Source organism: Camelus dromedarius, chromosome 8 (assembly GCF_036321535.1).
Source record: "Camelus dromedarius isolate mCamDro1 chromosome 8, mCamDro1.pat, whole genome shotgun sequence".
In the NCBI taxonomy this organism is placed as follows: Eukaryota; Metazoa; Chordata; class Mammalia; order Artiodactyla; family Camelidae; genus Camelus; species Camelus dromedarius.
The window spans coordinates 19,768,527-19,792,926 of NC_087443.1; the positions used below are offsets into that span (position 1 = coordinate 19,768,527).

General features: G+C 46.9%; 1 protein-coding gene across 1 annotated transcript in view; it reads left to right on the top strand.

Annotated features, from left to right (window-relative positions):
- The window catches only part of VSTM4 (V-set and transmembrane domain containing 4), an 89,531-nt gene that overhangs the window by 18,852 nt on the left and 46,279 nt on the right, over positions 1-24,400 (top strand). The window contains exons 3-5 of the mRNA XM_031460978.2: positions 6,324-6,392; positions 14,472-14,579; positions 21,781-21,814. Of these exons, the coding sequence (XP_031316838.1) occupies positions 6,324-6,392; positions 14,472-14,579; positions 21,781-21,814 (211 nt within the window). The remainder of the gene's footprint in view (positions 1-6,323; positions 6,393-14,471; positions 14,580-21,780; positions 21,815-24,400) is intronic.

Consider the following 24,400-nt stretch of genomic DNA (forward strand, 5'->3'; position numbering starts at 1 on the left):
TTGGCCTGAGTCTTGGAGGGGCAGTGGGGAAAGGAAGGGAGAGGCAGACTCCTGAGAGCAGGAACAGAGGTCTCTGTGTCTCTGGGGTTCCACTTGCCTTCCCTGAGGATGCTGATCTGGTTATAAATAGTGGGGACACAGCTACATTTAGTTTTTCCCTTGAAAAACCATCTCATCGTCACTGAATAAGAAAGGGCCAGTGAACTGAGTATAGTAATTTTTGAATTTGGAGCAAAGGTGTCGACTCATCTTTATTTTATTTAAGGGGCTTTGCTTATGCATACTTCACGTCACCAACCTCTTCTGGTCCCTCTGGATTTTCCTCTCCCATTGATCTGTCCAGGATGATACCTGAGGAGACTGAAGCAGGGTGTGTCCGCTCTCCAGATTTGTACACCTCCTGGGTGCAAATTAGTGAGGTCTATGTGCCAAGGACCAGGGCCTTAAACTTCTGCCCCTCTTCTTTCAGCTGAAAAGAACTTAAGAATCTGAAGTCAGACAGAGAAGACAAATATCAGATGACGGTGCTTATATGTGAAATCTTAAAAAAAAAAAAAAAAAAAAAAAAGGAAAGAGATACAGATTTTATTTACAAACCAGAAACAGACTCAGACATAGAAAACAAACTGTGGTTACCAGGGGGGAAAGGAGAGGGGGAAGGATAGATTAGGAGTTTGGGATTAACAGGTACACACTACTATATACAAGATAGGTAAACAACAATGACCTACTGTATAGCGCAGGGGACTATATTCAATTTCTTGTAATGAGCCGTAATGGAAAAGAAACTGAAAAATATATAGATATGTATATATATGGATAACTGAATCGCTTGGCTGTATACCTGAAACTAACATTGTAAATCAATTACACTTCAATAAAAAATAAGGGGCAAAAAAGCATTTACAACAAAAAACAAGAAAACAGAAAAAGATCTTAAGAATCATCTTCTGCTTCAGGTCTCTGGGCTTCCTGCCTCCACCCTTATAAGAAACTAAGAATATGTGAGGCCAGAAGGTAAATCATGGCAGACGCAAAGCCTGCAGCTCCAAGGTTAGGTCACTACAGCCAAGTCCACCTCGGAGGCCTGGTGAGCTGGTGCGTTCCCACTGCTGCTGCGGTGGGTCTTCCATGGGAAGGAAGGTGCCGGTGGGACAGGGCCCTCTGCCCTGGGCTCTCTTCTGAACCTTCCACCTTGTAAGTTGGCCCCACACACAAAAGTTTTAGAAATCTTGGTCTTTGGGCTCTTGGTAAAGGCAATGCGCTCCAAGATCAAGAACTGTAGAATCTGGGAGAATGCTTTAGCCCAGCCTGACCAGCAGTAGAAATAGGAAGGTGAAGGCGTGTCTCCCAAACTCAGAGCCAGTCTTTCCCACATTCTGTGGCCTCCTTATATCTCTGTCTGTTCCAGGGCCCTCTCCACACTTCTCTCCATCCACCCCTGCATCCTGGAAGGTGTCTTGTGTCAGAAATGTGCACCTTACTTTGGATGTCACCTATGGTTGCAATTTAAGCTGCTCTAATTATAAGGTTCTTTGTTAAACGACAGGTGAGCAGGTGGGAAAGACTATTGGGAGCAAGGGAGCCTTCCCAGGGCCTCTCACAGTCCTGAGTCATCTGTTCCATGGATGACAGGGGTCAGTCCCTCCATGCAGGATCAGATAAAGGCATCTGTATCATCTGTGAACAGGAGGCCAGGAAGGGAGCGGAGGCCCCTCAGCCTGGAGGGAGGGCATCGTCACGGGGTCTTGGCGTGAACTCAGGGAACACAGCCTGTGAAACACACCCTTCCCAGGGGGGTCGGCGGGACGCTCTGTCCAAGTCAGAAACCAAGCGTCTCCATTTCCACATTTGAGTGGTGGTTTCCCTGCAGGTCCCAGCAAAAAGGACTTGACTGATTCTTTCTTCTCCAACCTGCTTCCTCCAGACACGAGGCTGATAGGATCGGTTTGTCTCCGCGCCTCTGGGCTGCGTTCTTCCAGACTGTTTGATCCTGTGGCCAGTTTCAACTGGTTCTTCCCGGAAGGGCCGAGACGTATTGGGTCTCACAACTTGCCCCTTCTTCGATTTCATCTGATTCTGCTCTCTTGGGGAGGAGCCCGGGGACGGCCTGCCACTCAGTCATCCGGGCCGTCACCTCCTCACCAGAAGGTCAGCCAGACTCTGCCCACCGGGCACCGGGCCCCCAGGAAATTACGGAGCAGTCAGTAGGTCAGTTGATGACTTAGCTCTTGAGTGCTCTTTGTTTCTCTTTTACACTGTTAGCCCAGACCGATTGGTAAATAGGCACAGGAGGCAGCAATCAAAATGCCCACCTTGTTTCTGATAAAGCTGGACTGCGAACAGAGGTTTGGTGCTGTGGCCCGACTGGGCTTCCTTCTGTTTCCCTGATCAGTTGCACCACCTTCCTCCCAGGCCCTGTGCCCTGTGGGGAGAGGTGGCCCTTGTACCGCCCTCCCTCACAGGAGCCCTGGATGCTGGAAGGATGGAAGAGGCAAGGATCTCTGGGGAGCGGGGGTGACGAACATCCCCAAGGGGTGCATGCTGCCCAGCCCCACATCCGCTCTTGGCTAAGAGTCTGGGCTCAGAGCACGTGGCAAGACGGAGGCCACCTTGAGCAGGGCGTGGGCCACGTTCCTCTCACTCAGAGGGCAGTGTGTCAGAAGCTCGCCTGGATCAGGGGCTCCTCGTCCTGCCACAAGGGTAGTAAGAGGGGTGAGTGGAGATGGGAGTCGGGGGAGAGTCAAGCTGTGTTATTTCAGTCATGCCCCCTGCTGGGGAGGGACAGAAGTCCCAATCCTCCTCCGCACCTTGGAAACCCAAGCACACAGAAGTGGGGACACCACCCGCCATCATGACCCTACAAGACAGCCCATTGGTTCGAAGGCTGGCTGAATGCATGTGACTCCCTAATCTCTGAGGGAATCGGCTGAGAACTGCCCCAGTCATAGGTCGCTGTCAGAAGGTGGGGACCTTTAGTCCTCCTGGAAGTCTTCACTGCTCTCAGGAAGAGCCAGGACTTTGGGTATGGCTTGTCGCCTTCTTCCCAGGTGTCTGGGAGTCCAGCTGGATCACAAGGTGAGGCAAACACAGTTGAAAGTGGTAGATAAAAGGCCACAGCCTTCTGATGGCTAAACTCATCGGAAACCATTCCAAATGCTCTTCAATCAAAAAGTTTGCATTTTATCTTAGGAAATCTTTGACCAACACTAATAATAGGTGATTAGAAAATTTGCCACCCTTTCCTTGGTCAAGCAAAATGTTTCCTTGAAGGAAGCGTTCCGTCCTCTTTTATCCTGTCTCCCCAGCGGTGGCCTTTTCCACTCAGCATCTCCAGGTTGATCGTGGTAAATCTGGGTTCGCCGTGGGCCACTGTGCCACAGAGGGAAGTGTGTCAATACAGTCGAGGGACCCGCTGCTTGTCCACTGCAAAGCCCTGGCCGTATCCCACAGCGTGTTTCCTTACAGTCTGTGAACTCCGACGTGTGGCTTGACAGCGTATCGTGTTCGCTTTGAGAAAGCATGGGATTAGCAGCTGAAACAAGAGAGCTACGTGGAACCTTGGGAAAATTTCTCAAGCTCTGGCAGAGTTCATGTGAAAATTCTTCTTTCTTGTGGGAACAGATAAGATTAGGACCGGTATTGCTGATCATCATATGCTGAGCAAAGTTGCTGCCTTTTCCCATAAAATAGCTCTTCTGGAGAGAGATGAGAAACATCCACGAGTGATTTACTTAGAGCCCCCTTAGCTTCGAATCCCAGATTGTTGGCTCTCCCGACACACATCTCCATAAGCCCATCTGGGAGACTTTGTTACCTTCTATCCCAGATAAGGCAAAGGGAATTGTAATTGGACTAAATCAAGGGCCCACAATTTCTGAAAGGGAAAAATGAAAGATGAGCCCAAAGTGGTCCAAAGGCACTTGCCTTTGCTAGAATGGTAGCGGCCCGTCTGCGTTCCAGACATTTAGCTACAAGGGCCGGGAACTCTTGCTTATGGACCATTTTGGACAACTGAAGGTTCATACTCTGAGGCAAAGGGCTGACAGCAAAGGACCATGCTGAAATTAGAGCAATGAGTGAAACAGACCACATCCCTGTCTTACAGAACTAATGTCCCTGTGGATAAAAATGGCTCACTAGGTCTCGGGCACTGTTCTGAGTGCTTCACACATCTAAACCCATCTGGTCCTCACACTACCCCTGAGCATAGGGACTTATTATCATCCCTGCATAACAGATGGGGAAACACAGGCACTGGGAAGTTAAGTGACTTGCCCAAGGTCACAGGACCAGCAAACAGCAACTTAGTATTTCAACCCAGGGCGCATCAGTGCTTCTCAAATTTTAAAGTGCATATCGTTCACCCAGGGAATCTGGGTGAAAAGCAGATTCAGATCCAGTAGATCCGGGTTGGGGCCTCTCCACCCTGCACTTCTGACAAGACCCTAGGTGACGTTGATGCTGCTGGCCCACGGACCACACTTGGAGGCGGGAGGATCTGGACCATGATGGGCATCCCTGATTTCCTGGAAACTGAGGTCCTTGGAGATATACTTCTCTCTCATTTCAGTATTGTCTTCAGTAGAACTCTGCGGTTATCCTAGCCTAGGCTCTGTTAGCTGAAGATGAAAATCCATTCAAGCTAATTCAGAAGGGAGGTGGGGATGGTTTAAGGATACAGAGCTCATGGATGGAGCACCAGGTTAGCAAATAACCCATCAGCCCTCTTGGTACCCAGAGTGCCATCAAGATTAAGTCCTCTCACCTCCCTCTTCCTCCTGCAGGTTCTGCCCTCTCCTTGCTTTTCCAAACACGGCCACCCACCCCAAAGTCCACAGGGTTTTTCACCTCCAGGGCTTACAACAACCATATGCATGTACTCTGTTTCTTAGTTTAAGTTCTTGAAGGGGGCCTCTGGTCAGTTGCTCTGGCAGTAAGTGGATTACAGGGGCTGTGGGTGGGGCAAATTAAGCAGGAAGAATGATGGACAAATTGTCTGACATGCTAATATCACATGAAAGCCCTAACATTGCTTCCTTTGTGGGGCCATCAGAAAGAAATAGATTGTTCATTATTTTCCCAGGCACCTACCAGCTGTCAGGCAGCGTGCCAAAAGATGGTGACATCGAGGTAGACCATCCAGCTTCTGGTTTTAAGGAATTTCCATCTTCTTATGGAAGATGTGTTCTTTTCCACTGATGGCGGACTAGCTCAGAGCAGAACAAAGCCCTCCTTCTAAGAACAATTAGAAAAGCTGGAAAAAAAAAATCTGTACTTCAGCTTTCCTAATTGCATACTTCTATTTCATAAATACATTTATATTACATAATTACACAATTGTGTATGTGCATGTGTATTTCAGCTACCCTAATTGTTCTCTGAAGGACTATGGAGATAGAGTGCCGAGAAGAGCAGTGAGTGAGCCCCGTCGTCAGGGACACTCAACTCTTTTAAGAAATTCAACATACTTCTGTTTTTCAGTTTTTTGAGAAACATCCTTATTGTTTTTCATAGTGGCTGTACCAATTTATACTCCCACCAACAGCGTACGAGGGTTCCCTTCTCTCCACATCCTTACCCGCGTTTGTTATTTGTGTTCTTTTGATGACGGCCATTCTGACAGGTGTGAGATGACGTCTCATTGTGATTTTGATTCGCATTTCCCTGGTATGAGTGGTGTTGAGCAACTTTTCACGTGCCTGTTGGCCATCTGCATTTCCTCTTTTGGAAAAATGTCTGTTCATTTCTACTGCCCATATTTTAAACGGGTTCTTGTCATGTCCAAGCCATAACACAGTGTAACTCAATTCTATTTCCCTGGCTGTTGAAAGCAGCCACTGAAAGTGAATTCAGTGATCAACCACTGACTGAAAGCAGACAAAATAATCTCAAAATCAGATGCCTGTTGCTGGGTGTCTGGCACTGACTCAGAGTCATCAGATGACCTCAGGCTTCTCTATCTAGTGGTTCCCAGGCAAGTACACTACATTTTAGAAAGATGTCCATTAAAATGGTAAAGTAAATAATGTTTCGGTTCTTGGAATTCCCATTGGGGAGCTCTTTATTTTGCAGGTATATGGGACAAGTGGGATTTCTGTTGAACTGAGTCCCAGCAACTTAATTCCCCTCTCTGGTTTCTCTCTTGTTAACTGCAAGTCTGGCATGTGAGTTGTGACAGTTAAATATGGTTTTGCAAATGTGAAAGTTACTTTGTAAATGGAAGCGCTGTATATACCATGTGACATTACTTTGGGCTGCACTGTGGGTCCCTCCAGAAGCTACTTTATTTCATGTTATGCTGTTTCTTTTTTGTCTTACAGTGATTTCCCTCAAAGCTTCTGAAGACTCATCCTTTGAGAAAAAGAAAGAGACCTGGGCATTTTTTGAAGGTAATGCTTGCCTGATTCTTTATTATAAGATGCAGCCTTTCTTTTAGATAATGGGAAAGGAATAGAAAAGGAAGAAAGACCCTGGACTTCTTAGTTTTGCCCTAACATCAAATGGTTTTCTTGCCCTAGACTTACTCAAGAGTAGGGTGGGAATCCCTGGTGGTATCAACCCATGGGTTTTGAAAGAGTAGAGGCGAAAGCTCCAGTCTGCATAATTTGGGGCGGATTGTTTGTTTTGCTGCAGAATTCCTACTCCTGCGTGATACTAGGGAGGGACCTTCGAGTAATATACAAATACAAAGTACTTGTACTGTGGCTAATTTCACCTCAGGTTTCTTAAGGAGATTGGGGTTCTGCAAACATTTATAAACCTTCAGTAAGTGATTTGCAACCCATGTTGGAATCACCCGGGAGCTTTAAAGACATCGATGCCTGCACCACATCTCTAGCGATTCTGATTGAGTTCTAACTTGCGAAAAGCTCTTCACGTGACTCCAGCATGCAGCTGTGGCCTTAGAGGGCTGTTTGCCGAAGCTGGTTCCCGACCAGCAGCATCAGCATCACTTGGGAGCCTGTTACAGATGCACTGTGTTTGGGTGCCACCCTCGCTTATGGAATCGGACTCTCTGGGGTGATGCCCTGCAATCTGGGTTTTAACAAGACCTCTGGGTGATTCTAATTACAGACTGGAGCCTTAGGACAGTGAGTCCCAACAGGAGGTGATTTTTGTCCCTCTCGGGGCCAATGTCTGGATGCATTTTTGGTTGCCACACCTAGTATTTTTGTGCTACTGGCATCTCTTCGGTAGAGGTCAAGGATGCTGTTACACATCCTGCAACGCACAGGTCAGCCACTAACAGCAAAGAATTATCTGGCCCCAAAAGTCAGGGGTGCCAAGGTCGAGAAAGCTTGCCTTAGCGTGTGGAAAACTCACAGAAATTAGTATTGTTAAGTGGTTGAGGATTATGACCATAAGCAATGAAAGGAAGCACTTTGTGAGTTCTCAGGCAGAGTATTGAAAAACAACAGCAAAAAACAGCCAACAAACAAAAAACAAACAGAAAAATGGATTAACGTTAAGATGTGATCAGGAAATTGTGAAGGGTTACATCTTGCGAAGGCGTCACGTTTATTGACGACGTATAGACCTTCCCAAGAGGGTCGAAGGAGACGTGTGACTTGGGGCTGTTCAAAATGAACACAATCAATGAGAGCTTGCCCTTGGAGGGGAGCACTTGGATCCAAACCCACTTCTTCCAACAGCTAGTGAAAAGCAGTGGACTGAGGCACTTTCTCAGAAAAGTGTAACCGTAATTATGAACACCATTTGCAGCTCATAAGGTGCGGCTCAGGTGGGCCATTAGGATTTATTGTTTCCTTTTGAAGTCATAAATGTTGCACTTCTCAGGTTGCGCTTTGCTCTAACAATGATTCTTTGTATGACCTGCCTTTTCTTCCGCACGTTTTGTAGCTGGCTTTTTCCTTATTTGATGACCTTCTCCAAGTAAAATAATCTCCCATTCCTTCCCTTACCCTTTTCATTCAGTGAATGCCGATTTGTTAGCAGAGAGGAGTGACTTTCCTCCTCACAGAGTGAAGCAGTAGAAAAAGCATTTGATGTACCTGTACTTCTGAGTTTGCCCTCTGACCCAGGCCTGGGGGAGGGGTGGGCATCTGGAGATGTCCTGTAGGGGGTTCCCTAAGGTGGGTCACTGGCAGGTGTAATAGCGGGAGCCCCATTTATTATCAGGTGCATAAGGGTATCCTGGGGGGAAGTGATTTTAACCTCGACTCTGGGCTGCCCTCCCCTCCTTGAATCTGATTATTACATTTAGGAAGAGATCAAAGAGTTTGCACTTCATCAGGGCTTCTAGGGTTTCTGGTGCAAGTGGTCTGAGGACTGTATTTTGAAAATACCGTGGTGCAAAAACCAAGACTTTCTGTGTTTGGAAGGATTGTAGCATTTAGTCCCCACGCGCCTTGTGGCATAGTCAGCATCTCTAAAATACTTCATAGAATTAATACTACTTTTAATTGACTTGTCGCTGCAGAATATCAGGGTTACTCTTGACCTAACTTCACACAAAATCTGTAGTCTGCACTGTCTTCGCCACACAGAGCCTTGGGTCCCTTCAGACAAGCAGAATCGGAATTGTTTTTGGGGTTTTTTTTAATTGAAGCTTAGTCAGTTTCGGTTGTGTCAATTTCTGGTGTAAACACAATGCTTCAGTCATTCATGAATATCTCAGGATCATGGCTCAGAGCAGCTGTTTCCAAAGTGCTCTTGCCCTGTGATTTCGGCAGTGGCAGCCGCAGCATCCGAGGCTTTTGCTTCTTTAACCCCGGCCGCAGCGTTGGCGAGGTCAGGGGTGTGGTTGAAATTCCCTGGCGCCTGACTCGGAGCCTCTGCCCTTTTGTTCCTGGATGGGAGAGCTGCCCTGGGGGCTCGCAGATGGATAGGCATCCTCCCAGGGCTTAGCTCGGCCTGGCTGTGTGCCAGCAGCACAAAAAAAGCATTGTCAGGCCTCTTGGTGAGATGCTGAGTGAGTTAAAATCCCTGCGGGCTTTTGCTCAGGTCTCTCTCCCAGAGCAAGATGTTATATTATCGGCTGGATAAAAAAGTTAGTAGAAGTATGCCGGTTTCTCGACAGAATTACGATCTAGGCATTTGTATTTCCCCTGGAAATGTAGAGGACTGACGCTGACTTTCTGGAATCAGTGGTCCGGGGGGAGTTGGGTTCCTTCCCTGTGCTGAGGAATGCTGGGGTCGCTGGGTTTCCAAGCAGCACTGAATACTCCAGCTGGCCTCGGGGTTGCCCGGCAACAGGTGTGCCTGTCTCCCTCTCACTGGGGCCGCTCTGCCTGGCCTGGCCTGGCCTGTCGTGGCTTGGCTTTCTGGGAGGATGGGAGCTGGCACGCAGACGTTGTGCACCCCGTCTTGGCCTCCCTGCCGCGTGCACATCACTCCAGCCTGCCGGCCCCACCATCTGCTTTGGGGAGGCTTGGGCTGGAGGGCGGTGGGAAGATATTTTCTGCATGGTGGCTTGCAATGGAGTCTGACAATGACATTGGTGCCTTTGGAAGTCCGATGGCGGAGGACAAAACTGCAAGTGAATTCAGGGACTAGAACAAGGTGTTTAGAATTAGTTGGAGTATTCTGGCGTAGGTGGTATTTTAAAAGCTAGTCCCAGATCTGGTGAAGTGCAGATGTTTTGTTAAATTTGGACTCGAAGGCTTGGATTCAGTATTGTTTGGCCTGGTCTGAGTTTTAAAACCTATGAGCCAACATTTTTAATTAGAGTGGTGTTTACATAAAAGGTAAAGTCAGAAGACAGGACAACTTTGGAGTGGCGTGTGGAACTTCGCTGCGGCTGCCTTTGTCACCGGGCACAGCTTGGCTCTGGCCTGCTGGCAAAAAAAGGTGTCCCTGGAGTGTTAGGAGTTTGTGGCCCCGGCCTAAATGGTCAGGGCTTAACCTTTGTTATCAGAGAAAGATAGGGGAGGTGGTTTTAGTGTTCTGAGAAGATACAGCAGGGCAATTGCCTTTCTGCAGCAAAGGAATGCTTGGAACAGGGTGAAAAATGAGAACTTCGGGGTACCGGCTGCTACCCAATCCAGGGAAACTCAGGTGTTTTTTTTTTTGTTTTGGGGTTTTTTTTTTTTTTTGAGCTTTTTCTCCTCCTGCAAGGTGACCCTTTTTAACATGTCTGTGGCTTCAAGGATACAACAGAGAGCCATCCTAGGCCTGTGGGGACCCCACATGCGGGAGGCTGGGGCCTGCTGGCCGGTGGCCACGGCCCGAGGGCCTGTGTACTTGGCATTGGAGCTGAGCCTTCCGGACTGGCCAGATGTTTTATGAGTCTGCAGCCGTGGCTGCCTGTGGAGAGCCCCCTCTGTGCCACGTTGAGGAGGCTGTGATCTGAAACCATCATGTGAGCCTCTTGGAGCCCCTGGCCTCCTGCCTGAGAGCAGGCCACAGATGTCGGCAGGATGCTTCTGCGGGCATGTGTGGGAGATTCTCGCCGCAACCTTGTCCCCCTTGGGTTCCCGCAGTCCCGAAACCAAAGGAAGTTCTGAGGAAGAGGTGAGCTCGTGGGGCCGGTCGCTCCGCTCCAGTGGCACAGGACTTAAGGAAGACAGGTTTTCTCTGCAGCCCAGGACGGAAGCCAAGTTGTCATTGCCTTTTGATCCGGGGTCCCGCGTCTCCGGAATCCCTTTGGGCAGATGCTGCTCCCACCTGCCCCCATTCTGTCTTCCTGGCACTGTGACTACATCGCTTCCCAGCCTCCCGTGCCAGAAACGGCTCCACAATCCTGGTCCGGAGTCGTTTGCTCGGCAGTGTGTAAATCCAGGACTGGCCATATGTCCTCCGTGTTCTGGCCCGTCCTGTATCCTGTCATGAGTCCCCGTCTGTGATGTCGGCTCCACCCCTTGGAGTTTCATGTTGTTTAAATAGATTCCCAAGCCTGTCTCCTAACTGATCACTCCCAGGGTTCTCTGTCATATTAACCTGCAAAGCCCACACATCCCAGCCACAGGTGTCCATTTAGAAAGGCTGCTTTGATCTTAGCTATAGGAGAGAGCTTCCTCTTTTTCTGTCTCAGCCTCCTCATAGCCCCTGGGGCTCCTCAACCCCCGTAATCCGGCTTTGTCCGTATATTCCCACCGGATGGGCCTTCCTCCAGGACTTTCCCAGCAGCTTCCTAGTGGGAAAACCCAGAGGGTGTTTCCCAGCATCACTTGATGCCCTTAGGGAATCTTTCTTGGCTTCTAGAACTCTCCCTTGTTCCTCTTTGGCTCCTGCTCCCTCTGAAGGAGACTTCCTCATTCCCACCCACCTGCCCTGCTCCCTTAAATATTAGTCAGATGCTCCTTCCACCTGCAGCCTTGTCCTACTGCGCTTTCTGCTTATTTCATTTTCAGTCCAGGCTTCTAAGTTTCCTCCTAAGAAACCCACTCGAACTAGCATGGGCGAAAATGTTGGCTGAGCCCGAGACCACGGGAGGCACTCCGGGGGCAGAGGGTACCCCAGGCCTCCCAGGGGCGCGGGCCAGGGAGGGCAGAGTCCAAGGAACGCGAGATGTCTGGTTCCATCCCATTCCCCCTCCTTCCCTCTCCTTGACCACAGCCTTACCTGCTTCTCCAGGCTTGCCCTGGAAGCCGGCCATCCCAGCAGGCTTACTGCTTGCTTTTTGAGTTTAAGCACTTAACTAACTGCTTCTCCGGGTCCCGAGGGCTTTACAAACCGTGCATTCTTGCTGAGTCTGCAATTCCGCTTTCCAGGAACTTTCCTCTTAACGCAACATTAAGGTTTAAGGTTGTGAGTGCTCATCACAGATTCATTTATCACGGAGAAGTCAGAAGCACTTTGAATAGCCAACAACAAAATATTGTTAAGTTCCTTGTGATATATTTTATGACAAACTTTTATCATATTTTTCAAAATTAAAATCATGTTTTTGAAGAGCACATAATGAGAAAAATGAGATTTAAATAAAAAGCAGGAATGAGATTTAAATAAAAAGCAGTATGATCTTAATTGAAAAATAGCAAACATATACAACATAAAGTACACCAGATGTTAACAGTAGTTATACCAGAGTGATGGATAGCTGGTGACTTTTTCTCTTTCCCTCTGTTTTCTCTATTTCTTCCTCTGTTTTTATTCTCTCTCCCTATTTTTGCATTTTCTGTATCATTTTAACTACAACTCATCACAGAGGTCCAGTCCTCTGGGAAGCCCTTCCCACCTCCCCAAGCTGAATGGGTCCCTCCTCTGCCTATTTCTGGTTCTGGGGACGTATTTCTATGGTTCAGGTATACTGCAGCCCTCTGACTTCTTGAGAAGACCTTTGGATGGCCATCGTTATATTTCTCATACCTAAGAGCAGGCAATAGACTATGTCTGTTGGCTAAAGAAATTTGAGTCAGCAGAGAAACATTTTTGCTAAGTTCAAACATTTTCTGACTTCCAATATCTGCAGCTTTTTAAAAAAATTGAAGTGTAGTCAGTTTAGAATGTTGTACCAATTTCTGGTGTACAGCATAATGTTTCAGTCATACATATACATACATATATTCGTTTTCATATTCTTTTTCACTGTAATTTACTATAAGATATTGAATATAGTTCCCTGTGCTGTACAGTATGAACTTGTTTTTTTTCAGATATAGTAGCTAATGTTTACAAATCTCGGACTCCCATTTTATCCCTCCCCACCCCCTTTCCCCTTTGGTAACCATGAGTTTCTTGGTCTGCGGCTGTTTGCTTCATAGGAACGTAAAATAATACTTTTGGCTTCTCTTTCACTTTCTGAGCGGTTTGGGCATTTATCAATTGGCTTGGTGGTGAAGCTGTTCATTGAAGCTTCAGAAATGAATGCGTACTATTATGGGCTGAATGTTCATGTCCCCTAAAGTTCAAATGTTGAAATCTTAAGCCCCCACCAATGTGATGGTACTAGGAGGCGGGGCCTTTGGGAGGTGATTGGGTCCTGAGAGTGGAGCCCCCATGAAGGGGGTTACTGTCCTTATAAGAAGGGACCCTACGAGGGCTTGCTTGCTTGCTCTCTGTCTCCTCCACGTGAGGTTACCAAGGGAAGACGTCTCCGAACCAGGAAGAGAGTCCTTACCAGACGCTGGACTGGCCAGAGCTTTGATCTTGGACTTCCTGGTCTCCAAAACTGTGAGAAATACGTGTTTGTCATCTAAGCCGCCCAATCTATGGTGCTTTGTCACAGCAGCCTTAACTGAGAGGTACATGAACGTGAGTTAATTATTGGAACGTAAAACAAATTCCCTTTGAGAAAATTGTAGATTAACCTAGATTTCTACTAAGTAACATAGAGAAATTCCTTGTACCAGTTTGTGCCCTTTTATCCAATTTCTCCGAATGGTATCATCGTGCAAAACTGAAGCTTAATACTGCAACCAGGATATTGACCCTGATACAACTGAGATACAGAGCATCCCCATCACTACAAAGGTCCCTGAGAGCAAGACGCATTTTCTTCCCATCCACTCCTTCCTTAACCCCCAGTGACCACTAATCTGTTCTCCATTTCTATCATTCTGTCGTTCCAAGAATGTTATATAAATAAAATCATACACTATGTAACTTTGGGGGATTTTCATTCCCACTCCGCAGAACACTCTTGTTGTCAACAGTTTGTTCCCTTTTAATCGCAGGGTGTTGCTGTCTCATGGTGTGGAGGGACCACAGTTTGTTTACCCGTTCACCCACTGAAGGGCATCTGGGCTGCTTCCAGGTTTTGGCTATTATGAATAAAAGTGCTATAAACATGCACATACAGGTTTTTGTGTGAACTTAAAATTTTTTCATTTCTTTGGACAAATGCCCTGGAGAGCAATCGCTGAGTTATAGCTGTATCTTTTAAGAAACTGCCTGTTCTCCAGAGTGGGGGTACCATTTTAGATTCTCATCAGCAGTGTCTGCGTGACTCAGTTTATCCATATCCTTGTCAGCATTTGGTATATCCCAGCTGTTATTTTAGCATGTGGAATATCTCATTGGGGTTTAAATTTGCAGCCCTCTTATGGTTAAGAAAGAACATTTCAGCATCTTCTTATGTGCTCATTTGCCATCTGTATATTCTCTTTGGTGAAATGTCTCTGTAATTCTGTCCATTTTCTAATAGGGTTGTTGTTTCTTTTTTACTGTTGAGTTGTAAGAGTTCTTGGTCATACAGATCCAAGTCCTCTGTTGGGTATGTGGGTTACAAATATTTTCTCCCAGTCTGTAATTGGTCTTTTCATTTTCTTTATAGGAGTCTTTACAGAGCAAGTTTTTAAGTTTGATAAAATCTAATCTATCAAGTTTTCTTTGTATGGATGGTGCTTTTGGTGTCAAGTCTGAAATTCCTCTACTTAGACCTAAATCCTGAAGATATTTTTACCTGTGTTTTTTTTCCCAAAAGTTTTCTAGTTTATAATTTGCATTTGAACGTGTAGTTCATTTTGCGTTGACTTTTGATCTATGTGAAATTTTTTTTTTTTATTTGGGGCACCTCCTCTGATGTGTCCCATCCTGATGGTCACCCGTGTGTCTCTGCCTTTCAGACCTGTACGTGTACGCCGTGCTCGTGTGCTGCGTGGGGATTCTCAGCGTTCTGCTCTTTACCCTGACCATCATCTGGCAGTCTGTGTTTAGCAAGAGGAAATCCAGAGGTAAGAGGATGGATAAAGTCATGTCTGGGAGTGAGAGCACAACCAAACCACAGGCAGGCGGCAGATGCTGGGCTAAATATCCCTTTGGTTGGAAAATGCATCCTGAGTCAGAGATTATGTACCTGTGACCAGTAAGCAAAGCGGATGCGGAGAGGTGTCTCCCTTAGACTCTGCTGAAATCAACTGTGACCACTGTTGACATCACTTAAATTCCCCCTTTTGCCAGATCCCTTCCTTCCGCGGTTTCTGAGGGCCCTGACCTGTCTCATTCTCCCAGAAGAGGCAGCGGAGTCGGATGACCCTGGGTTTGATCCTGGCTCGGCTGCTTAAGACCAAGTGTTTAGATACATTCCTTAACCACTCTGAACTTCAGCTTCCTCGTTTATTTATTTATTTATTTATTTTTCATATCCTTTTTCATTAAAAGTTATTACAAGATATTGAATATATTTCCCTGTGCTATACAGAAGAAATTTGGTTTTTTTTCTTTAATCTATTTATATATATGTAGTGATTAACATTGGCAAATCTCAGTTTCCTCATTTATTAAATGAAATGGGATGGACAGCAGCTTCCTCAGATTGAATGCCCTTGTGTGTCCGTAATTTAATTACAGTGCCGGGCACTGTGCCTGGCAGACAGATGGAATCAGGAAAGCTCCCTTCCCTTCTTTTCCGGTCCTGTCTGAGTGTTCACTTCCTTCTGTCTCCTTCCTTGTCAGTGTCCCTGTCCCCTGGATTCTACCTTCGGCGCCTTCTTGCTTTACTCTTTTTACCTTAGTGATTACAGTTCTCGCGACTGACTCTTCCCTCCCCGTGAATGCTGCCTCTTTTACTCTAGTCCTCGCCTCTCCCCAAGCCTCCATGTCCCATTTCCACCAGCTCCTGTGTGTTTTCTCTGAAATATCCTCCCTACATCCTCATCCTTCAGAATGTCTAAAATAGAAGGGACACGGTAGCTCCCAGTGGTGACCTGGGTGAGAGTGGGGCTCTGCAATTAGACTAACTCCTGTTCAGATGGTGACTCTTCCTTTACCAGCTGATGGCCGACCTGCCGTGCCTCACCTCCTCCGTCTGAATAATGGGGGAAACAGCAGTCTGCCAGTCTCGTGCGATTGTTGTGAGCATTAAGTTGACAAAGAAAAAAGAAGCACAAAAAACCCTTAATACACTCCGGCTCCTTGTAAGTGTCCTGTGTTTAGGATGACGTGTGGTTACAGTTATACGTAAAGGCTGTAAAGCTGAGAAGTGTTAGATTTGGTGGTCACGGCCTAAGGGGACAATCAAAAGGGAAACTGAGCAGTGTTCTCAGAGGGGACTCTCCTTGGAGGTGCAGGCAGGACTAAAGGGAATCAGGTAGGGAGGGAAGGGGAGACACTCAGCAACCAGCACCCTTGGGATGCTGTTTCCACCCTAGATCTTAGGGGATGAGGGGAGGAGAGATTTATGGAACTTGTGAGAGCTACAGCTGTGGGTGAAGTGTCACCAACAGGAGACTTAGGAGAGGGACGCAGGCAGTGCCAAACCAGGAGACAGCAGGAAGGGAGCCAGCTGGGTGGAGAAGGGTGATGGGCACCCAGAGGGATGCAGAGTCACCCAGCACCCTCAGCGCCCGATACGGAGTGAGAGTTCCAGCCAGATCTCTGTCCTCCACAACCCTCGCCGTGCCCGCTGCGCTGTGTGTGTGTGTCAGTGCCGGGCTCCGAGAGCCTCCCTCCGCGTGTGCGCGCCCTACCTCACCCACAGTGCCCGAGCTTTTCTCTGGTTGCAAATCCTTGAGGGCTTTTATGAGCTGGTGGCACGTGCTACATGTGCGCAATGTGTGCAAATGCATTCGCCTCCCTTCAAGAGGATGGTGTGTAAGGCCCTGCATCTGACCCATTTTCCTGAGAATTTGGCTCATGACAGCTGCTTAGCAAATGCTGGGCAAATGGTGGGCAAATGGCTTTGTTTCCCAGCTGCTTTGCTCCCAGCTGTTGGGGTTTGGAGGCCACATGGGCAGCCTCCAAGGCTGTTTTGCTGTAAAGGGGCCAGGCTCAGGGGCGTGACAGAGAAATCTGCCTGGAGCTGCAGGCCCTGTTAGACCCTAGGCAGGATCCAGGAAACAGAGCGACATAGGTAGTTCAGTACGCGTCCTTCTCCAAAGCCAGCAAGGCAGACCGAGACACACGCTCCTGGCCTCCCACAGAACCCCTGAGACCCCGGATCCTAACTGCCCTTAATCCCCTGGGATGGGCTCCAGATGGCCTCGTGTGCACGTGCGCTCAGTGTCAGAAACCCCTGTGAGCTGTTTAGAGCTTTGCCTGAGCACCTGCTGCGGGCCAGACCCCTCTCTGGCCCCTCCGTGTTCTCATGAATCCTCACCACCAGCATGAAGACCGGCCTTATTACACCCATTTAACAGAAGACACAGCTGGGAAACCAGGGAGTGGCAGCGCCCGAGCACAGCCCGCTCCGCAGCGTCCCGTATTTCTGTTCAAGAAAACCTCAGCCATCTGGGGGCTTCCCTTGCTGAGGAATTTTCCTTCAGCCCTCCGCGTGGTGGTCACTGAGGTCCTCCCCAGACAGCTCCACGGGGGCCTGGCATCGGTCTGGTACAGCTGCCGCCAGCATCCCATAGCCCTGGCAGGACCGTGTGGGTCAGGCCTGGTGTTACCCTCCCCTGGACCCCGGAGCCCCAGGGCAGCACTGCCCACACCTTCGGGAACAGACTGCTCCCCTGGGAACCTGCTCCAATGCAGATTCTGATTCGGGGCATCTGGGGAGGCCTGAGAGTCTGCATTTTTAAAGTGATCTCAGGGGTCCCACTTTGAGGAGCAAGGCCTTCAGATCAATTCTTCACTCTCTCCTAATCAGCACCCTTCTTTTGCAACAAGGATTTTGAAGTATTCCCATGACACTCTTGAAATGAAACTCAGAGATAAGCTATGCTCGCTGGGCCCCTGGACCCCCTTGTTATGTAGACGATTTCTGGGTTTTCTATGCAAGTGGGTGTTTGCTGGGCCTTCTGCCTCCTGGCTGCCTGTGTGCGAGCCACAGAGCACCCCAATTTGCAAGGATGCTCACACACATGTGGGAAGCAGAGGAAAGAGCCTGGCACCCATGCTCCCACTCCCTCAGCAAGATCTGTCTGAAGGCGAGGGGATAGCGTAGTGGTAGAATGCCTCATGCGTGAGGTCCTGGGTTCAATCCCCAGCACCTCCATTAAAAAATTAATAAACCTAATTCTCTCTGTCCCCCAAAAAGAGAAATTGGAAAAAACAAAAAAAAAAGATCTGTCTGAAAAAGGACATTAGAGATTACAGTAGCTCTCTCCGCCCTGATGTGATTCCCCCGGTGGCCCCTGAGATAAACACAGCCCATCCTGGAAGCCAGGGGACCAGAGGCCTAGCCCCCTACTCTCTCACCTTCCTGCGGCCCTGCCATCACCCGGGCCTCACTGCCCTGTCTTCCTGGGGTGCTCCTTGTTCACTGAGCTTTAGTTGATCGCACCCATGTGTGACTTGCTTTCCACTTCCCCTGAGCCGTGTCTCTGTCCCTGCTCTTTGTGGGTGCAGGGGTGTTGGGACGCTGCAGCTCTGACACCCTGGAAAGCACCAGTCCTGGTGGCCCAGGTCCGAGCCCTGAGTTACCCTAGTGGTTCCTCAAGCACACTGCTTTCCGAAGGTCTCAGCTTCTTTGGGTGTTGGTTCCGACCTGCCGCTTTGAGGTGGCCCCAACAATCCCCAACCTTCTTTGTTCTAAAAGGACAGATTTAAAGGCACCGGGAACCAGGCAGGGCAGGAGAGGGGTCTGACCCCTTTGTCTCTGCTCCCGTTTGTGACGACTGCGTTTAGCCGGTGCTCGATGTGCTAGAACCCTGGCCCCAGAGGGGACCTTCCCAGACACCGGCTCTCTGCTGCTTCCTGTGGCGATGGGGTCAAAGGGCCTGTGAGCTTCTCTCCAAGAAGAACAGGAAAGAGGGAGCTGGGGGCTGCCTCCCATCCACAGCCACGCTTACTGCAGGGAGGAGGCCACGAAGCACGGAATGGGGCGGCTGTGGACAAGGGAACCCTGGGATCTTGGGAGGATGAAGGGCTCACCACCTGGCGTCAGAGACACTTGGACAACCCCCAGCGTGAGCGCCCCCCTCCAGACTCTTCTGAGATGCAGGCTCAGTCCTCCGAGTGCCTGGAAAGGCTCAGTGGCTCCTGTGGGCCCACTGTCCGTGGGTGGGTGCTCGGAAGCCTCCCCAGTAGCCTTGGAAAAAAGCCTTGGACCTCAGGCCCAGATTCAAGCCCTTTACTTGAAAAGCAGGTATTCTCAGGCCCCCAGTAAATATCCTGAGCCTGCAGGTGTCGTCCCTGTGAAACGGGCATGAGTTCCTCTCACCTTGCAGGGCTCTTGGGGTGCTTTCCCCAGTGCCGGGGCCCACCCGAATGACCTCATTTTAACTTAATCACCCCTTTAAAGGCCCTGTCTCCAAACACAGTTGTATTCTGAGGTACTGGCTTTTAGGGCTTCAGCATATGAATTTTGGAGCAGGCACAGTTCAGCCGAGCTGTGTGACCTTGAGCAAGGTTGTTAACCTCTCTGGGCCTCAGTGTCGTCCACTGTAAAAGTAGATATGATGACAAGGTTATTGTGAAGATTAAAGGAGACTACCAAGTTGTGCTCTTTGAACATTTTTGCTTGTAGAGCCCCTAAAATGCACCTTTGAGCATTTTTTGTTGGTATCAAGACTTTTTCATCATAAGTGTAAACTGTTGCAAAGGATATAATTTCCAGAGCATCACAAATATTGACATCTTAAAGTAAAATGGTTGAACCTCTCCTTTACATCTGAATATCATGAAGTAAATAACAACATCTGTTGATTTAAAGGCTCTATAAACAGGCTTTAGCTGTTAGAAATTTTATGTTGTCCCTTTTTCTCCTTGAATTTTCATCCCCAGTCTACTTCCCCTACAAAATTTTATTTTACTTTAATACAACTTTTGTTTTGAAAGTCGTTTATTGATCACCCTATTCTATTACTCTGTAAAATAACATGTATAAAGTTTTAAAGTAAGATTTTAAAAAACTTCCTTATTCCACAAGTCTCTAGGTGTTAAATTTTTTTTTTCTGGATTAAGTTATCAATATTGCACAATTAGTAAGATTTGGAAAATGAGTATAAATTTAATCAAAACTACATAAATATATTATAAATTTAGTTAAATAATTAATAATCATAAGAAGTAAAATGTTATTGGAGATATATTTTTATTGAAATGGATTTTTATTTTTCTTTCATATACCCTTGTAGGAATTTGCTTTGTGGTGGAATCCAGCATCATGTCTAGTCCTGTTTTTTTAATAGATGCTAGCTCTGAAATACCTTGTTCTGTATAAAAAGAGGCAGGAATGGATGATGCTTTCTTATACCGCTCAATACTTTAAACCACTTCTGAATTAAATGTCAAAAGTTACACAATGGTCTATCATCAAAAATGATCTTAATACTCTACCAGCTGACAGCTGGATGAGGTCATTATTCGATCCTTGTTGAAAGCAGAATATGGAAATCCTACCCCACAGTGAAAAGTTTAGTTGCCCAGTCATTAGTCATTCACTTTCTCAAAAGTGGCACCAATATTTCAGATCGTCTCTTATTTGGTGCCCAGTGGTTTTAACCCCCAGGACAGGTCTCAGTGGTACAAATCAGGATGGATGAGAGGTGCTCCTTGATTTTATGAAGTGGAACGGGTGATAGGACAGGGGATGGAGGGAGACAGATACAGCCAGACCGCAGGCATGCTCCAGGGGAATAAATTCGTATGAAAGAATACCATGGGAAGTGAGGATACAGAAACTGATGTCCTTAAAACTGTTCTTCCTAAGAGTGCCCAGAGGTAGGCAAACCCAGACTAAAGACCAGTGATCTACATAAGCTTAGAATAGGGCCAGGAACATATGATATGTTCAATAAATGTAACTATGGTTTTATTATTGTTGCATCTATCAATTCTCCAGCACATGGGAGGTACTCAGTAAGTGGAATGCAGAAAGAGCTCAGCTACTAATAATGGGTTGGACCAGATAAACCGAAAAAGCCCCCTTGAAAGCTGAGAGTGTCGTCCCGGTCTGGTGCCTGCGTTGTCACCTGCATCACAGAATACTCCAAGTGCAGCAGCTTAAAACAACAGCTGTTGCATTTGCTCACACTTCTGCAGATCATCGAGTTGGGCGGGGCTCAGCCGAGCCGAGCAGGTCTTCCGGCCTCGGCCAGACCACGCAGACAGCTGCAGCCTGCTGGTGGATCCGCGGGGGGCCTGGCTGCTTTGGGGCCTCCGCTGGGATGACTTGTGTCTGTTCCGTGTGGTCTCAAGCTTCTCCACGTGGTAGCGGAAGAGTTCCCTGCAATGAGAGAGAGAGAGAGCACAAACCTCTGTGCATAAGGCCTTTTATGCTTCGGCTTGTGACCCACTGGCTAATGTCTCACTGGCCAAAGCACATCATGTGGCCGAGCTCAGAGTCTGTGTGGGAGGGAGTCACACAAGGGTGATGTGTGATTCCGTGGGGCCATCGGTGTGACACATTACTACACAGCTCCAGGGCCCAGTGGCTGTGTCAGCTTTACTTCTGAGCTTAGGCTGGACATTTGTTAGGATGACTTCCTAGGTATTATTTCCCCTTTGCAGCTAGAATCTGTTTTTTCTCAAGGAGACCAACTGTGGAGGATGTCATTGCCAAAAAAAAAAAAAAAAGACTATTTTTCCAAGGGCTCCTCTTACTCCTAAAAGAGCACTGATCAGAGAACAAAAACCCATTTTACAGGGCGGAGGGTCTAAGTGGAGACAGGTTGCCCCAGGAGGGCTTTCTCATGACGAAGGCAGAGCTCAGAAGTTGAGTGACTCTATTACGTCAAGACCCTGAAGGTTAGAACCCAACTCAACCTGGCTTGGTGAAAAACTGAACGTTTTTTTGGCTGTGTAATCAGGAAGTCTGGGGTGCATGGCTTCTTGCCTGGCTTGATCCAGGTGGGGGACAGTATCAAGTCACTGCGGTGTCCTTGCTGTGGCTCTGCTTCCTCATCCAGAGAGACGCATGAAAGCCCTGAGAGGTGGGTTGTGCCAGCATCCGGGTACCACGTGGGTGTCTGCGTTTCCTGGTAATTGCTGGAGCATATGTGTTTAAAGCAGCATTTATTTACCATCTTCTATTTCTTTTTCCTTTCACAGTGAGACATTATTTGGTGAAATGCCCTCAGAACAGGTAGGAATGTTTTCTTCATTTTTTTCTCTTTTCAAGGAAAACTCTGTGCTATCTTGCTTTCTTATGATATTGCCAAGAAATTGGTTTACATTCATCTCTTTACCTTAAGGTCTGCATATTGGTTCACAGATTGGCCTAAAGTTGTGTGTTCTGCATGTGCTTGCATGTGGCCAGATTCCACGCTCTGGGTGTCACCCCCAGAGGGGCCAGGGAGCATGTGGCTCATGCTGGCCCAACATGCCTGCTGGAGGAGGCTTGGCACCTGCTCCTTGAGGATGGCTCCCCTGTTTAGGAAGGGACGGGCAGGTGGACTAAACCACTTTGATGCCTTCTGAACACAGAACACTCATGATCTCCTTCCCGTGTCTGCTTGTCCTATGCCCCACTGCAGAATGTGACAATTGGTGACAAATGTGCTAAGATTCTAGCCTTTTAGCTGATAGGACCCACCTCACAGGTAACAATAGTTAGAGTAGATATTGCAAACTCATAGTATTTAAAAATGTGAGACTTCTGGTCCAGACAGGATGGATTAGATCAATTTCTCCATGCTCTTCTCTGCTAATAAGCATAACTGTGAATCCTGGAAATAACATACGAGACAAACAAAGAAGGACTCTGAAAAGTGGCGAGAAGATTATGAAATCCAAAGACAAAGAAAAAAATCTTAAAACCAACCAGAGAGAAACAATGTGTTACCTACAGAGAAACACAAATTTGAATTACAGTGCATTTTTCATCTGAATCCATGGAAGGTAGAAAGAAGTGACACATTTTTCAAATACTGAAAGAAATAAAAGAATAAAAAATACATAGGATTGACCAAAAATGAGAAATAAATATAACAAAATATGTGGGATGCAGCTAAAGCTGTGCTAACAGGGAAATTTATAGTATTAAATGCTTACATTAGAAATGAGGAAAGTCCTCAGATCAACATTCTAAAGTCTTAACTCACGAAATCAGGAAAAGAGAAAAAAAAAAAAAGCAAATAGAAGCAAGGAGATATTAAAGATCAAAGCAGAAACTGAGGAAATTGAAAACAGCAAAGAACAGAAGAGAAAATCAATGAAACAAAAATCTGGCTCTTAAGAAACCGTTGGGGAAAAAATGGGCAAAGGGTATACATGATCTCTCTGCTTTATTTCTTATGACTGTATGTGAATCTACAATTGCCTCATAAAAGTTTCCATTAAAAATGTATTTGGGTACCTCTGGGGGATCCTGTTTACAGTCCCAACAGTCCTTATTCTTGACTGCTTTGTGTTCCTGCTGCTGAGATTGGGATCCTTAGAAAGAAACCCTGTTACTGATATGAGAATGCAGATGTATTTTATTGAGAGCATACTGCTGACCAGGTGCTGTTCTAGGAGCTTGGGAAACAGCAGTGAAGTAAAGAGACAGAAATCCTGGCCTTTGTGGACCTTACCAGGCTGTGAGTGCAAATGTGTATGTGCCCAGGAAAGATGTCTGAGTATGGCTGAGTGAGGGGATCAGCAAGTCCTCTCCCCCAAATTCAACTGTGAATATGAACAAAATGGACAAAAATAACCATTTTAGCACTCTGGAAAGACCAAAGGCATATATTAACCTGAGAGGCTTTTATACTTGAAAAACTGCTGATGAGAAGAGTGGTACTCTGTGGAGTTTTGGGCTGCTCTGATACACTCTTCTCCCAGCTTGGCTGATGAGTTTCCTTCTGGGCAGGGAATGCCGTGAGGGTGACCAGCTTCTCTCTTGTGGTGGAAAGGGGCTCGCTTGACTTGGAGCAGTGTGCAGTGCCCACGTTCAGCAGCATTGTCAGTGGAAATAGCAGTCTTAGAGCCACTGAGCAGGGAAGTCCAATGGCTCTACTAGTCTGAGGTTTGGGTCACATTTGGAGCAAGTGTATTTCTGGCTGAGACACCATGCATATGCAGAGGTGAATGGAGAACCCTAAAGAATAGAAAAAAGCTACACCATGTAAGCCATGCAAATAGTGACAATAAGAGAAGCGGTAGCTAAGTTAATATCAGATAAGATACTATTTAAGACAAGAAATCTTACTAGAGTCAAAGAAGGAAATTTTATCATTATGAAAGATCAACACTTCAGGATGATATAACACATTATATGGACCTAATAACAGAGCCTCAACATACAAGAAGCAGAAACAGGAAATTGAAAGATGAAATAGATTCTAGAATAATACCTGGACATTTCAATGCTCCACTCTCAATAATTGATAGAATGACTATACAGAAAATCAACCAGGTCACAGAAGACGAAACAGTTTTACCTGAAAAGTAAGAAAACTTTGCCCAATGACTACATAATATATTCTTTTTAAGTGTACTTGGAACATTCTCCAGGATAGACCACATGCTAGGCCATAAGACAAATCTTTTTAAACTTAAGTATTTTATGTATGCAGGAAATCATGTGAAGTCTCCTCTCTGACCACAACAGAATTAAGTAGAAATTAGTGACAGAAAGAAATCTGGGACTTTCCTAAAGGTTTTGAAATTTCAAACAGCACATTTATTTTAAAGTCAAAGTAAGTCAAAGAAGAAATCAAAAGAGAAATTAGAACGTATTTTGGATTAA